The sequence below is a fragment of the Pagrus pagrus genome (assembly GCF_965226575.1).
Source record: "Pagrus pagrus genome assembly, chromosome: 5".
In the NCBI taxonomy this organism is placed as follows: domain Eukaryota; kingdom Metazoa; phylum Chordata; class Actinopteri; order Spariformes; family Sparidae; genus Pagrus; species Pagrus pagrus.
In genome coordinates this window covers 19,676,965-19,691,227 of record NC_140189.1, presented here as the reverse complement: position 1 = coordinate 19,691,227, position 14,263 = coordinate 19,676,965, and the positions used below count along the sequence as shown (strand labels likewise).

The following is a 14,263-nucleotide window of genomic DNA, read 5'->3' as shown; positions in this document are numbered from 1 at the left end:
GAGATTAAAATATTAAGCATGCATTTACAAATCTCTCCTGGCACAAAAACAAAAATGAAATTAAGGAGATTCGCCATGCGAGAACAATGAGCAGTTGACTAATGGCTCGTTCACTTACTTCATCACAGCCCAGGTAGCTAGTAGGCCGGGATGGCTGCGGCATTTGCATGCTAATGCGGTTGCTGGAAGCTGGGCGCGCTCACACTGAGGCAGGGATCAACCTTGTGGTGACATTAAAGCAGCACTGTGGAAACAAGTCGGTCCAGCCCGCTGCGGCCGCATGCAGGGACATTATCTTCCTGTCCTAAGATGTACTGTGCCCCTGCCTCGTGTGTGTGTGTGTGTGTGTGTGTGTGTGTGTGTGTGTGTGTGTGTGTGAGAGACCAAGCAAGTGTATTAATGTGTGTTTGTCCTTCTGTATGAGTCAGATTTTCTTATGTTCCCACGATGATCTTTTGTATTTCTTTTAATTTGCGTGTTTGTGCGTTGACTGTACAGTTTGGAAAAGGAAATTGTATACAAAGCGTAAAGGAAACCTGCACAGTTCTGGATTGTTTTGTGACTCTGGTGTTAAATGTTTCCTCTTGCTTTCTTCCATCAGGAGGTGATGCAGATGGAGCGGCAGCTCGGGGGTCGGCTGATTGACGAGCCCCACGTCCTGCTTTTCAAAGACAGCTACCACAACCTGCGTCTGTCCATCCATGACATGCCCCAGGCGCACTGGAGGAGCAAGCTGCTAGCCGGCTACCAGGTGCGTTGGGCGGCCCCCCCGGGCCGCAGGGGCCAGGGAGTCACTCTGGATCAGGGCGGGAGCACGGAGATGTAATACAAGTGCCGGGGTGAATCTGTCAAATCTGTGTACTGGCGGTTCGAGGGCTTTCTAATGTGTTTGTGCGGACGCTCAATTTAAAAACCGGCGTTGGCTCTGGTTGTTTTAAATTAGCCATTGAGAGAAATGAGAGAAGAATGGAGTACAGCGATGTTACTAATCAAAAGTTCCTCAGGAGCAACTTTTTATTGTTAATGAGGGTTCATGGTCCAGTCGTCTCTCTGGAAAGTTGTTTTAATTTTAGTTGCTTCAGAGTTTTAATTAAGTATGTTTTGGTATTGCTTCAGTTGATCACTTTAAAGATTCACACAAAGGAGTGTTTCTCAGTCTATTACCGCAGGACTCCGCTGTCCAATAACCTTTCCGTTCTTGGCACTGTTTGCAACTTTAAGTCATTTGTTGGAGTCCAGGGGACCTTTTGTAGGTGTATGTGCACGTACATGCAGTTGTATACGTGTGCATATGGGAGCTCGGGTTGTGTGCACTAACCCAGAGCTGCAAGCTGATTGATTACCCTGGCTGCCGCTCTCTCAAAGGGAGCTCCGATGAAATATAGAGCAGTATGTAAATATCTGGACCTTCTTGGAAGCTCTCCACCACCACTGCACTCCCCACACCTGCGTGGCCCACTGCACTGCAGCCCGGCAACAGAGACATGAGGGCTGTTCAAAGAGGAAGAGAAAATGTTCTGGCTGTAACTATGTAAGCACTGAGCACCAGGTCCCCAAAGAGAACACACGGGCTGTGCCAAGCAAGCAGCGGCAGCAACAATGCACCCAGAACAGAGGCTTATTCCTCTGGACTGTGCCTGTTCATTTGGAAGTGTTATTCCCCTCTCAGCAGTGCGGTCAAAAAAGGCCTTTAGTCTCCCAGGGGCCCCCGGGAAGACTTTTGTGCATTTCAGCCGGTCCACCCTCCACCCCCCCCGCCATCTGTCAGCCTGGGTAACAGTGCCACCGTTTGGTTGGCAGCGTGTACTGCAGCCCCACTTCACACTCAAGTTCTTGTCAGCTGTTGAACCCAGGGTGAAGTGAGGAGTTAGTATGCCCTGTTTTTTTTTTTTTTTGTTGTTTTTTTTCCAGTTACCTCTCTCTGCTTCTCGTGGGATATGCAAATGAGGCATGAATATGGAGCAACAGAGAGGAAGATGTAGAAATTGTCAGTCTTGAATAAATTCAAGCAAACACTCGCAGGTAGCTGTTTGCCAGACAGAAGCTGGGGCTGCACTGGTTCTGCTCAAAGCTAATAAGCATACATGTATGTCTCTATGTACCATGATGCGTTTCAGATTTATAGCAGAGCTGTGACGTTTCTGCATCATTTGTAGCTCAGTACATACCTGCAGAGAGAGGCTGAAACATAAATGGATGAATTTAAAATGTTTTGGTTGTCATCTCTTAAAATATTATGTTCGATTGCCTCCGTGATCATCTCAGACAGCCTGACAAGCTATTAAGGCCCCTTTAAAGGCGCCATTTGTCACATTATCGCCCTTTAACTTACCTGATTGTTGTCAGTCTGCCGCCTCAGATATATTTAGCAACAGCTAAAGATGACAGCTTATGCCAGTGTAATTAATGATGATCTCGGTGTGTTCGAGGCAGGCGGTCCTGTTACGGCGTGTTTCAGACATGCAGGTTCCTTCTGTGCCGCTGCGTCACGGCTTGTGCGTGCTCTTTTTTTTTTTTCTGCAGGAGATCCCGTTCTACCACATCTGGAATGGTTCCCAGCGGTACCTGCACTGCACGTTCACTCTGGAGCGGCTCAGCCTCAGCACCTGTGAGCTCACCTGCCAGCTGTGCGTGTGGCAGGTGGAGGGGGAGGGACAGAGCTTTGGCCTCGACTTTAACATTGCCAAGGTATTGCTCAGCTCCGAGCCAGTAATCACCATTATTCAGCATTTTTATACATCATAAAGGAACTGTTTTTATGCTGTGCTGAGAATTTATTTTTTATTCCTACCAGGACACCAGAGCTGTTGACTCTGAGTTCCTGCTAATGGACAGTAACGCCACAGCTCTGGCAGGACCCAGCGCGTTTCAGATCCCGTACCTCATCAGGCAGAAGATCTGCAGCAGCCTGGACGCCCCCTGTCCCAACGGAGCCGACTGGAGAATGCTAGCACAAAGACTTAAACTTGAGAGGTAAACACCAACTGTACAATACCATAATACCTTATCTGATCGCTGATCGCTGCCGCTGTAACGGGAAGCTCTTACAAAGAGAGTCAGTAGAGCCTCATTTATCCAAACCCCTCAAGAACAGCAGCAGTATTTGAATGCAAATTGGTTTATATAAAGAACAATCAGTCACACTGATTGGGAAGTGTCAGACTAATGTTAGGTTAACATGCAACTGTGAAATTGTACTTGTAAAATCAGTGTTAAGTCAAGTGTTTCCCCCAAAGTTTAGGTAAACAAGGTTCTGCTTTCAGCAAACTAATCCCTTCTTTGACACAGCTAACATCACAGGATTAATGTGGACTTGATGGATACAGCTATCACTTGTGTAAGAAAACACAGCCCCCCTCTTCCTGTTTTTTCCTGAGGAACAGGTAAGCAGCTTAAAGTCTGCAGCTAAACTTGTACCTGCTACATTCCGCTTAACAGTTGTAATTGGAAAGGCAGCGAGCGAGCTGCCCATCAGCGGCAGAAAAAGACGGAGTTGTTTTGGATCAGTGCCGAGCTCGGAGAGTGACTGTACTTTATCACGGGAGCACCTGTAACAGAGGGGAGCCAGGCATTGATCCCTTATCCTCCAATTTAATTTCTCCCTCGTAATGAAATCAAATAGGTACACTTAATTTGTCCAATCAACTTTATTTACCCCAATTAATCACAAATTGAATTGATGCACTACAGGTTTAACTAGCAATGTTTCGCTCAACATAATCAATTCTCATTTGGGCCTCAGGAAGGAACAACTGCTCTGTTGTTTGATCTGTCCTTAACAACATGTTTTCCTCAACGGCACCAGGCTCCTTGGCATTCTGTCATGCTGTTATTTCTGCATTTGTTTCTGTGTGTGTAAAGTGTTCAGACCGAGCAGAACGGGACCAATCAATAAAACTTAAAATGCCAAGAACCTTTTTATTTGATCGTTCTCTCCTAAGACTGTGCGAGCGGCTGCGTCTGAGCCATACAAGATAAGCTCGTGTTTCACACGGCGAGGTGAGTAAGCGGGGCTGACACGTCGGACGCTAAGCTCTGTCTTTTTTTATCTGAATAATGACACAGAGGTTTGTTCTCAGACAATTTTTGTGTCCACCACTTCGCTTTGTTGTGCTCTCCCGACGCAGAGGGGAGGCTGTGCGAGCTATAAAATCCAATTGACTCAATATAGCAGAGTGACACTGTGTTCTCAGTGCTTGTGTACTGCCACCGCAGCCACGTTTATAACCATCACGGAGCGCTTCACTGGGCAGACAGAAGATACGGGGAAGTAACGTCCTCCGTCTGACCTTTCTCAAGGTGAAAAGGACTTTCGAGCTTCCTGTCTCCTGGCACAAAAACCACACGCACAACACAATCCCTCTTTTTTGAATGTCGTGCGTGCTCTACATAACAGTTCAGACCCCAGACATTTAGAGAACAGAAAAAGGCCATTAAATCAAACAAGCGTGTTCGGGTACAGCGGGGATCAGGTCCCACTCAACATCAAATATACAGCTGGCCGGGGCCACTGCTTTGTTGTCATTGATTGGGTTTGATCGTAAAGGTTCTGCTCCTAAAATGGAAAAGGTCACTTCCGACTTAACTGTGAAAGTCCATATAGGATTTACTGTATGTGGGATTTAGGGCCAATTTCTACATCAAATAAAGAGAGAATGAGGCTTACGCTGTTAAGCTTCAAATGAAAATTGCCAGAGATTGTGTGTTTGATGGCAGTTTCAAGAGCGACACCATGTTCTTACACCTTTTATCATTTTTTTACTTAATGCTCCGACACAGCGTATCTGGATGTAGCAATATAACACAATAAATTTGACATTGACGGAGTTACAAGGAAGCAGCAGCACAATAAAAAATCCGGCTGAAAAGCTTTCCCTTTGACTCTGTTGGTGTACAGCAAATGAGAGAGTGTCTGTTTTGATGTGTGCACACGGCTTGATTTAATAAAACTGTCTCACTGTCCCTTCACTGTTATCTCTGCGCTTCCCTCTCTGCAGACACATGAGTTTCTTTGCATCCAAAGCGAGCCCAACCTCTGTGATCCTGGACCTGTGGGAGGCACAGCATTTCCACAGCGGCAACATCAACCAGCTGGCCACGGTCATGGCCGACATCGGCAAACAGGAAGCCATGATATTCCTGGTCTCTGATGGCGAGTGCTAACCCAGAAACCGGGGGAGAGACTGGTGCAGAGGAAAAGTACAGAACACAACAGCAACAACAACAACAACACACACAAAAAAAAAAAACAACAACAATAACTGGAGCAGGAATCGAAGAGCAGAGCTGCCCCCAATGTCCCTCTTCTTCACTTCAGAAGATAGTAAATGGTTTATGTTTCCCATCCAACAGAGTGAAAATCAGACCAAATGAGGGAAAAAGAAGCGTGTTGGGAAATGTGTCCATGAACTGAGTAAAGAAAATACCCTTTATTTTCCATCAAAGATTGAAGTTAGTCCACACCATGGCTCTACTTTAAAGATTAATTCATGCCTTTTATATAAATAGCCCATTTATGGCTAATAAGGAGCAATATGCAAACGTAATGCTATGACTAATGGCCGATATTTGAAATTCAACGAATCATTTTAAAATAATTTACATCTTAAATAAAACGGGATGTGACAGAAGGCGCCAGTCATTTCAGGTTCGAGAGAACAGGCGACATATGCAAATGGCCGGTTTGTTATGACATCATCTCCGACACTGAGCGCACGTTCAGCAAGGTCATCGGGGTCTGCGAGCGTCCACTCCCGTCCACTCCCAAACCCAGTGACACTCCTCACATGTTCGTCTCACATGTATCCGTTTCCTACAACGCACACACACACACACACACACACACACACATAGACGGCTTGTAGCACATCCTGGACTTGCAGGTTTTTAAAATAGATTGTATGTCAGCAGCCCAAAACACCCCGTCTCATCTTGTTTGTGTGTGTTTTTCTTAGTCCAGCCGGTATCACTACTGTGAATGTAACATCTTGACATCTTGATTCAGCGAGACGCTTCGCAGCTTTCCTGCTTCCAAATCGATATATGTGGGGTTCGGGTGCTTTGAAGTTTTTCGAGGGAGGAGTGAGTAATATCTTCACTAAAAGTCATATTACAGAAGCCATTTCTGTGGAAAGCCTGTGATTTTGATTGGTTTATTTCACGTCTCGCATTAGCCCAATCGCTCATCTCGGGGGTTTTTCTGTTTTCCACAGCTAATGAAGGAGCCATAGGGCCGAAAGGCGTTCCAGCTGCACACACGTGAACACTGAATGTCGTCAAAACTCATTTCTGAAATGACATTTTTCCTCCCGATTACCTTAATTCCGTAACGGAGAGGAAGCTAAACATAAAAGCACGGCCAAAAGGGTTATTATCCCATATGAATAATGCAGAGCACTTTCCCACAGAAGATCTGACAACAAATTCTTTTACTCATGTTGAAAGGGTAGCTGCGCTGCTTTGTTTTTATAATTCATAAAGCAATGTTGGTGGGAATTCTATATTTGCTGTGTGGCAAACAGTATTTCCACACCAGAGAAACGCCTGTCTCTCAGAGAAAGTTAAAGAGTGGCTTATACATAATGTCACGCCTCTGCTCACAAAAGATGCTTTGAAAGGGTTTTTTTTTTACGTTTTTATTTCTGGCCAGGACGGCAAAAATGATCCAGCAAATTCATGCAACAAATCACAAACTGCAACTACGCACTTGCTTATCATATTTTGCTACTTTGCATTAATTTACACAGTTTTTAATAATGGATGCGTCAGGTCAGGCAACGTGAAATACACAGTATCTTTAAAGTCCAGTGGTTCAGTAATTATTCTTTAGGAAAAAGTGAGCAATCCCAAACTAGCCATAGTTCTCTCTCCGTCTGCCTCAGGGTTGCATGTGAAGTTGTCTGTTAACGTTGCAAAGAGAGCCCCCATTCATTCAAACAGCTAGCACCGTCCCATCCCACCAGCTCCCGTGGCTTCAACCTTTAACACGAACAGGAGCCTTTTTTATGATTGTCAGATATTTGGAATGTACATTTGTGTTTCCTTGTAGTGGGGGAAAAGTTTGTCTCTCTTTTCGTTTCTTTAAGTCTCAGAAGTGACTTTGTATTTGTGAGGCATCTCGGCACACCTTTTTCATCCTACGAAACACGCCTCCTCTTAACCCAAACGAGTTTCTACAATCCCCCCGATCCATTTAACGTAGAGATGCCCTGAAATCAAAATTTGACCCTTTTTTTATTCAATTTAAGAAAACGGATCGAGCCCCTTTCGGACAAATCGGCGATATCACCTTAAATAAATCTTTTCATGTTGAAGTGGATCATCGTCACGTGTAATATGTAAATACTTTTTCTATACCAGCCGTGTGCTGTCACTTTGCATATTGTATATCAGCAGAATTGGTAACCAAAGTTTTATGATTATCATTTGAGGCCACTACATCCTCATGTTGTATCCATTCAATATTGTTTGAGCGTTGTTTTACTCGCAGCTAGTATAGAACAAGTCAGAGTTGCTGTCACTTCTAAACTGCGGACTTAAAGTCCAAACCGTTTCTTTTAGCCCATGTCCTCGCTTTTGTCTTTGAGGCAAGTTTAATGCTGTCTGTTCGAGCGGTAACATGTGTCGGTTTATTTTATCACTTTGTAAAGAAATGTAAATTATATTTTAATATGAAGCCAAAAAAAGACACTTAACTGGCGCAGCATTTGTCAAGTCTAAACCGTGACGTGTTTGCCTATATACTGTTCTTTGGCGATCTAGCAGTGACGACTTTTTGCAGTGTTAAGGGTTTAGAGACTGTTTTACAGGAAGTTTCTATACATATTTTGTTCGTCCTTACTCTGCATATGTCTACCTGATTATTTCTCTAACTGTAAGCATTTAAACACGAGGTGGAAACGGTCACTAACGCTTAGTGAGTCACTACACTGGGACTGCGTGGAGGCTAAGTGGAGAAAGAGGACATCAGTTCTTCGAGCCAGTGTTAACGCAGCATGTTTTTCGATGAGCCATGGCAGTTGTACAGTCAGACTGTGTGTGAGAAACTCTATCACCCCCGTCATTGTCTCGGATGTGTTGTCTAAGCACATTTCAGTAATGTAATTCACCAGCCGCCAGGATGTTGAGCATCTATCTTCATATCTAACTTGTCCAACAAATCTAACAAATCTGCAATTACTGTGTGTGTGTGTGATAAATACAGTTCCCTTCATGATGTGATCTGGGCCTGATAGTTGTGTGGAAGACAGTCAATGACATAAATGCTTCGTTCAAGGGTTTATAAGTTTGACCCCTAGTTACGGGGGCAACATTGTTACATTCACATCTGTACTTTCTGTGTCACTCATTGCTATTCAGTGTCAAGGACGTCAGTGTGTGTGTGTCTGTGTGAGAGAATGAGTGAGACTGGGTGTGTGCATACCTCCCCGTCACTCTGACTGAACTGTTTTCTTTTTGAACTATGAACAATAGACTTCTGTACTTGTGAATGGTTTTTCTATTTAGTTCCTTGATTCAATGTTCCTTGCCTTTCTGCAAGTCAAAAATGCTGTATTTATTACATGCCACAGCGCTTATGCAATTGTATAATCCTTTTTTTGTTTTGTTCGGTTTTTTTTAACCTCTTGTGTTCCTTATCGTCAATGTAAATTGTTGTCAAAACTTTTGTGGCAATGGAAAAACTTCTGCTAAGGGAGATTTTCTGTACTTTTTTGGACAATGATATGGATTTGTGGGTAGAATTTTGGAAATTCGTTTCTAAGTGCTTTCAAGTATTTACTTGGCCTTATGTATATATATATCTATGACATTTCAGAAAGGTATGTATAGTAATTCAACCTGAAATTGTTGTAAATAAATTATATATTGTTAAATGAAGGACTGGATCTTTTTACTTGATAATTAAATTGCGTTGCTCATCAATTCATTTCAAAAGGGACTACTGAATGTTACAAGTCAAGCTTTAGAAAGTATTAAGTTTAAAAGAATAGTTTTATATTTTGGAAAATACAAGTAATCACTTTTTTTGGTGAGTTAAAAAAACAGTCAACACAGTTAGCCTAGCATAAAGACCAGAAGCTAGTGTGTCAAACTGCTAGCTGGCTGATGCAATTCAAACGTATTTATCGCTTTCTTATTTGTCATATGTGAGCAGGTTGTGACGTGAAAATTAAACGATTGGTTAAGTTGTTTAATGACTGTGGATTTCTTAGTGAAGGACTTCTTCAGTTGACTGAACGCACGTTCTTGAGTGCCTCGTCTCACTGCCTCGCTCCACTCCGCTACGGTAGCTAATGTTAGTTTAAAGATGGAGTCTGCTAGCATAAACTACAGCTGGCTTCTAGCATAAGACACAGTTTCACAGAGCCCCTTTAAAGTAAAAATAAATAATTAAACAAAAATAGCACCTTTAAAGCTCACTAAATAGCTCATTATATCTTATTTGGTAGTTTAATTTGTAGATGCAGACCTATAAATGACAATTTGTGATTCTGGAGGTACTGAGAGCAACTACCTCTCGATGAAAAACAGTTTAAATTCCAGCCAGCACAACTATGCAGCATCTCTGCTGGTTGCCTGGCAACCTCACATTGACAAAAAGCTAAAATATTGAATGAATTGTCTTTGTTTGGTTTTCAACCGAGCAAAATATCCCATTCTGTCTTGTTCATGTTTTTTTGGAATTGGGGTTGCACTCCTTCCCATACCGGTTAGTAGATACTTTTAGTCTCGGGATGATGACCGTGAGAACATCGTGTTGACGAGAACAATTTAACATCGCTTACATGAAACTTAGATGACTTTCATGATTAAATGGAAATTGCGAAAGTATTCATTTCTACATCCAGAACGGGGATTCACTCAGGTCTTTGTTGCAGCAGCTGTTTGTGTAAAGCTTGATTTTTAGTAGTTCTTGCACTAACAACAAAATCTTAGAAAGCCCATTATCCTGTTGTTGGGGAGCAGGTGTTGGTGAGAACAAAGACAACAAAAACAGTCGAGAGAAAATCTTACAGATGGGTTCACCTCAGAAACACTTCAGCCCAGTGATCCACCGCGGCGCGTGGCATTACAGATTAATTTTATTTGAAACATCCAGCAGCTATAAAAAAACAACACTTACAGGCCCATTCTGAAGCAATATAAATACATATTCAACCATGGCTTGAAAGTACTCGAAGGAACAATCACAACATCTTAGAAACATGAGGGACAAAATCATCCTATGAGATTTTTCTGACATTAAAATGACCAATGAATTATTTTTTTTCAAAGCTTTGACGTGCGAAACATTTAAAAACAATAATTGCACTCTGTCACCCACATCTGTGACTATAAAAAAAATCAATTAAGAATTATTACATGACTCCAAATTACAGTTATTAACTGCAGTGTGTGCTCTGACGTGCCGGAGTCAAAGTGGTAAGTAAGCAGTTAGTGCTTCTGTTGAGAGGTGCAGGGGTCCGGTCAGGCAGAAATGGGACACCCCCCCTTTCTGCTTGACTGGACCCCCATTAAGTTAACAGGCACTGCAGTGAGAGTCGGTGAGTGGGCCGGGGTCCTGAATGGGGCCACCACTTCTCTACACTTAGTGCAGGAGTGGTGGCAGATCATTAATGCAATATGTGAGATTATTAGAGGCTAAGTGACTCCTCCAAGTTGGAAGACACTGACTTGATCTCACTTCAGACTGAACGAGGAGGAGATTAGTAGAGCGGTGAGAATTTAGTCACTAACGGCTACAGTTAGATCTAGATGATGAACGGCAGCTGCAGCTTAACTGTCCAATCTATAAATGACTCGTAAGTCAACAAGTTAGTGATGGCATGAAATAATTCCTCGACTACTTCCAGTTATACAACACAGCATTTGGTTTTACAGACAGTAACATTTGAACTGCTCTAACAGCACAGTGGAGTAACAGTACATGAAGCTAAGGCTAAAGGAACAGTTTGCTCTAAAATCAAAAACACATTTTATCTCTCATCTGTAGTGCTCTTTATCCATCTGGATTGCTTTGGTGTGAGTTGCAGAGTTTTGCAGATACTGACTGATGGAACGAGATAATCCAGACATTTTGTTAACACTTCAAAGTAGGAACCATTTTCTTTTCGTATCACCACGCAGAACAATGCGTGCTTCTGCTCAAGGTCGAGAGGCTTGTGCTCTTGACAACTAGCCTCTCATCCATGTGTAGATGCACACTTCCTTCTGCGAGGTTTGTGGATTATCTTGAGTAACCAGGTCGTGATTTCTGGAAAGAAACACTGCTGTTGACTTTTTCCAAATGTATTATTTTGACACCGTCAGCCCCACAAACAAAGTCGTATTATATTCAAAAGAAGGCAGACATCTCCAAAACTCTGCAACTCGCACCAAAACAACCCCGATGGATAAAAAGCACGACAGGCGAGAGCGAAAACATGTATGTTCATTTTGGGGGTGAACTGTTCCTTTAAGCCTCAAAGGTGAAAACAAAGTCTGCAGGATAGACAAAAGACAGAGTTTAAACTATGTGTGTGGTTGGCAAAGACGAGATGTAAAATGTGAACGAGTGTGCCGGAGGGCGGAGTGGGGTAAAGAGAGGGAGAGAGAGAGAGAAGCGCAACTTTCCTCTGAAGATGAAGCTCGCTCGCTCACACGGGAGCAAAGGCATGGCCTTTGCACAGGGGCTTATCCTTCTTGGAGTAGAAAGTCTTCCCCTCCAGGTTGATTTGGCAGAGCTTTAAAGATGAAAGGAGACAGACACAGAGGCAGTCAGATTTGGGAAACCAGGCCACAGTTGATATCGCACCAATGTGAATTTACACAGTTTTCTACTGGCCGGAGCAGGCACGTGTTATTTACTCAACTGCATTTACTTTCAGTTTTCTTCGCAGAGTGCAAAGGGAGATGGAGAGAGTGATAGACTGCAGGTGACAGGGTGAAAGAGACAGAGGGGGGAAAACTCGAGGTCCAAAGATTGAGGCAGATTTTTCAGGTGGCATTGTGCTGGGACAGCCGGAAGAGACGGGGCAGAGAGAGCCCCACGGGGAGCTGTATCAATCAAAATGACTTACAGCACAGACGAAGCACGTATCGTGCCAGCTGTAGCCCAAGGCCTCCAGAAACCGATCGCCGGCATCAATCTTAAAGTCACAGCCGTGGCATTTGGTGCCAAACATCTTCTCATAGTCTGCAGAGAGAGAAAGGTGATGAGAGGAGAGGTGGTGGGCGGCAGAGATACGTGAGATAACCGTCGGAATAACAACAAAACGAACTCGGGAGCGCTTTTATCAGCTTCGAGATCGGGTCAAGCATCCTCCATGGCCTCCACATCACCATATGTAAACATCACTTTACCTTTATAGGATGTTCTGGAGCTCTGAGTGTGAAATAGGTTTCCACCTCTTTCATCTTTTAAAGTAGTGGAGGCTTTTACTCCTGAATAGAAGTAATATCCCACCACACACACACACACACACACACACACACACACACACACACTTAAGGACTTGAATGACAGCAATAAAGATGTATGAAGCGGTTTTGATGCCAAACGTTGGCCCCTCTCGCATTTGATACCTTGCCGTTTGCGTTATTTTGTCCAGCCACTGTACATTAGTGCCTTTCCAGAGTGTGAGGGACGGATTAGGATGAGGGGAAATTGCTCCAGATACTTAACTGGATTTGCCAGTCTCTTTCATCACAGCGACTCTGGGGAAAGTGTCAGGTTATAATGCTGCTTCTCGAGAGTGAGTGGGTGAGAGCCGCACAATCCCTGAAAGATGCTGAGGCAGCACAATGTTTATCAGAGCTAAAGGCATTATTCAGAGTGTGAGTGCTCAGGTTGTGGCTTCGCCTCTGATAAAGCAGCGATCCACGTCAGAAGCCTCGGCGGCAAGAGAGAAACACGCTGCCCCGCTAAATCATTTACAGCATAATAGAAGAGCGTACACCATTCATAAAATCCAATAGAGAAATGTATGAAGTAAACTGGAGCTAAATAGATTACAGCAGATGAAAACATCACACTCTATGATTGACTGTGGTACGCAGGAAGAGATTCATGAAGTGCCGAAGCCCACAGCAATAATACAACAATGCAATGTTTTACAAATAGCTTGATGAAAAAAATCTGAAAATGATTCGAGCAAAAGTGGAGAGGGGACGCCCCGCAGTGAGCTATTTCTCCCCGAAAGAAACAACTTTATCATAAAATGCACTCAGCAAGACCTCTGAATCACACAGTTCGGCCTGCGCTTTGCTGTTTTTGCACCGCAGCCTCTGTTGCGTACCCTGAACTGCACTGTACTTAGCTATGGCATCCATTTGAAGTAAGAAGATTTCACATCTTTGAGCGCATAAGCTCGTCCATGATGTCAGCTCCCCCTCTGTTCGTGCAGCCCAGTGCAGATTTACGATAAACGAGTCAGACTTGATCTGTGTGTAAAGTTACAGGGGGTCTTACATGGGCTGAGATGTTCTCCGTTGGCACTGGATCTAATCAATCTGCACGCTGAGGATTTCCAGCATACTTTTTTCTTTTGCCAGTGTTTCATATTTTCTGCTTAGGCATTACTTTTAAATACTGCCTGCCTTTACCTCAGGTTTAGGGATGCATTTTCTATCGAGACAGGGCTTTCTGAGGATGTCCCCGTCGCCAGCCGAGAGCGTCTTTCTTCAATTCTTCTCCTAGAAACCGCATTAATATGATGTTTCCCTTTGTTTCCAGCAGAGGATTTTTCACCATGGAGACTCCTTCATCTCTTTTATGAAGCCTCAATAATGTGTGGCGGGAGACGTTGTGTTATTATCGAACGAAAGAAAGACTGACAAACTAAACCTTCAGTAAAGGTTATTAATTGCTGTTACAATAACCCGACGGAACGACGAACAAGCTGCATTTCTTCTGAATCCTTTCTATCAATTCTGTGATTATTTTAAACTGTTAAAAAAAAGAACGTTTATCTTGAGAATGGTCAAGTTGGGGAGTATAATGTGTGTTGACTGCAACAGTTTTACCTTTCTCACAGTAGGGTTCGCCCTCCTCCATGTAAAAGGCTTGGTTCCTAATGGGAGTCTTGCAGGCTGCACACTTGAAACACTGAACATGGTAGGTCATCTTCAGGGCATGCATGATTTCCTGATAAAAGGGAGAGAAAAGTAATAATACTTTTTATTTTTTTATTTTCTGGTTGGCTGGTGTTGCTGTTCTAAAGAGAAAGCGCAGATCTCCAGAAGCCGGACTCGAGCGTAAAATGTGTCTCCTTCCATGTTGGTG

The 14,263-nt window shown here is 43.5% G+C and overlaps 2 protein-coding genes across 5 annotated transcripts in view; one reads left to right on the top strand and one right to left on the bottom strand.

Moving 5' to 3' along the window:
* unc5a (unc-5 netrin receptor A) overlaps window positions 1-8,877 on the top strand; it is a 140,802-nt gene extending 131,925 nt beyond the window's left edge. For all 4 annotated transcript variants that reach the window (XM_084353935.1, XM_084353934.1, XM_084353933.1 and 1 more), the window contains 4 exons: window positions 602-751; window positions 2,524-2,688; window positions 2,795-2,973; window positions 4,998-8,877. In XM_084353935.1, coding sequence (XP_084210061.1) covers window positions 602-751; window positions 2,524-2,688; window positions 2,795-2,973; window positions 4,998-5,163 — 660 coding nt within the window. In that variant the 3' untranslated portion in view covers window positions 5,164-8,877. The remainder of the gene's footprint in view (window positions 1-601; window positions 752-2,523; window positions 2,689-2,794; window positions 2,974-4,997) is intronic.
* Window positions 8,878-10,064: 1,187 nt separating this feature from the next.
* pdlim7 (PDZ and LIM domain 7) overlaps window positions 10,065-14,263 on the bottom strand; it is a 34,815-nt gene continuing 30,616 nt past the window's right edge. Inside the window, exons 11-13 of the mRNA XM_084353763.1 lie at window positions 14,005-14,125; window positions 12,060-12,175; window positions 10,065-11,723 (exon numbers count right to left, since the gene is read on the bottom strand). Coding sequence (XP_084209889.1) covers window positions 11,637-11,723; window positions 12,060-12,175; window positions 14,005-14,125 — 324 coding nt within the window. The 3' untranslated portion in view covers window positions 10,065-11,636. The remainder of the gene's footprint in view (window positions 11,724-12,059; window positions 12,176-14,004; window positions 14,126-14,263) is intronic.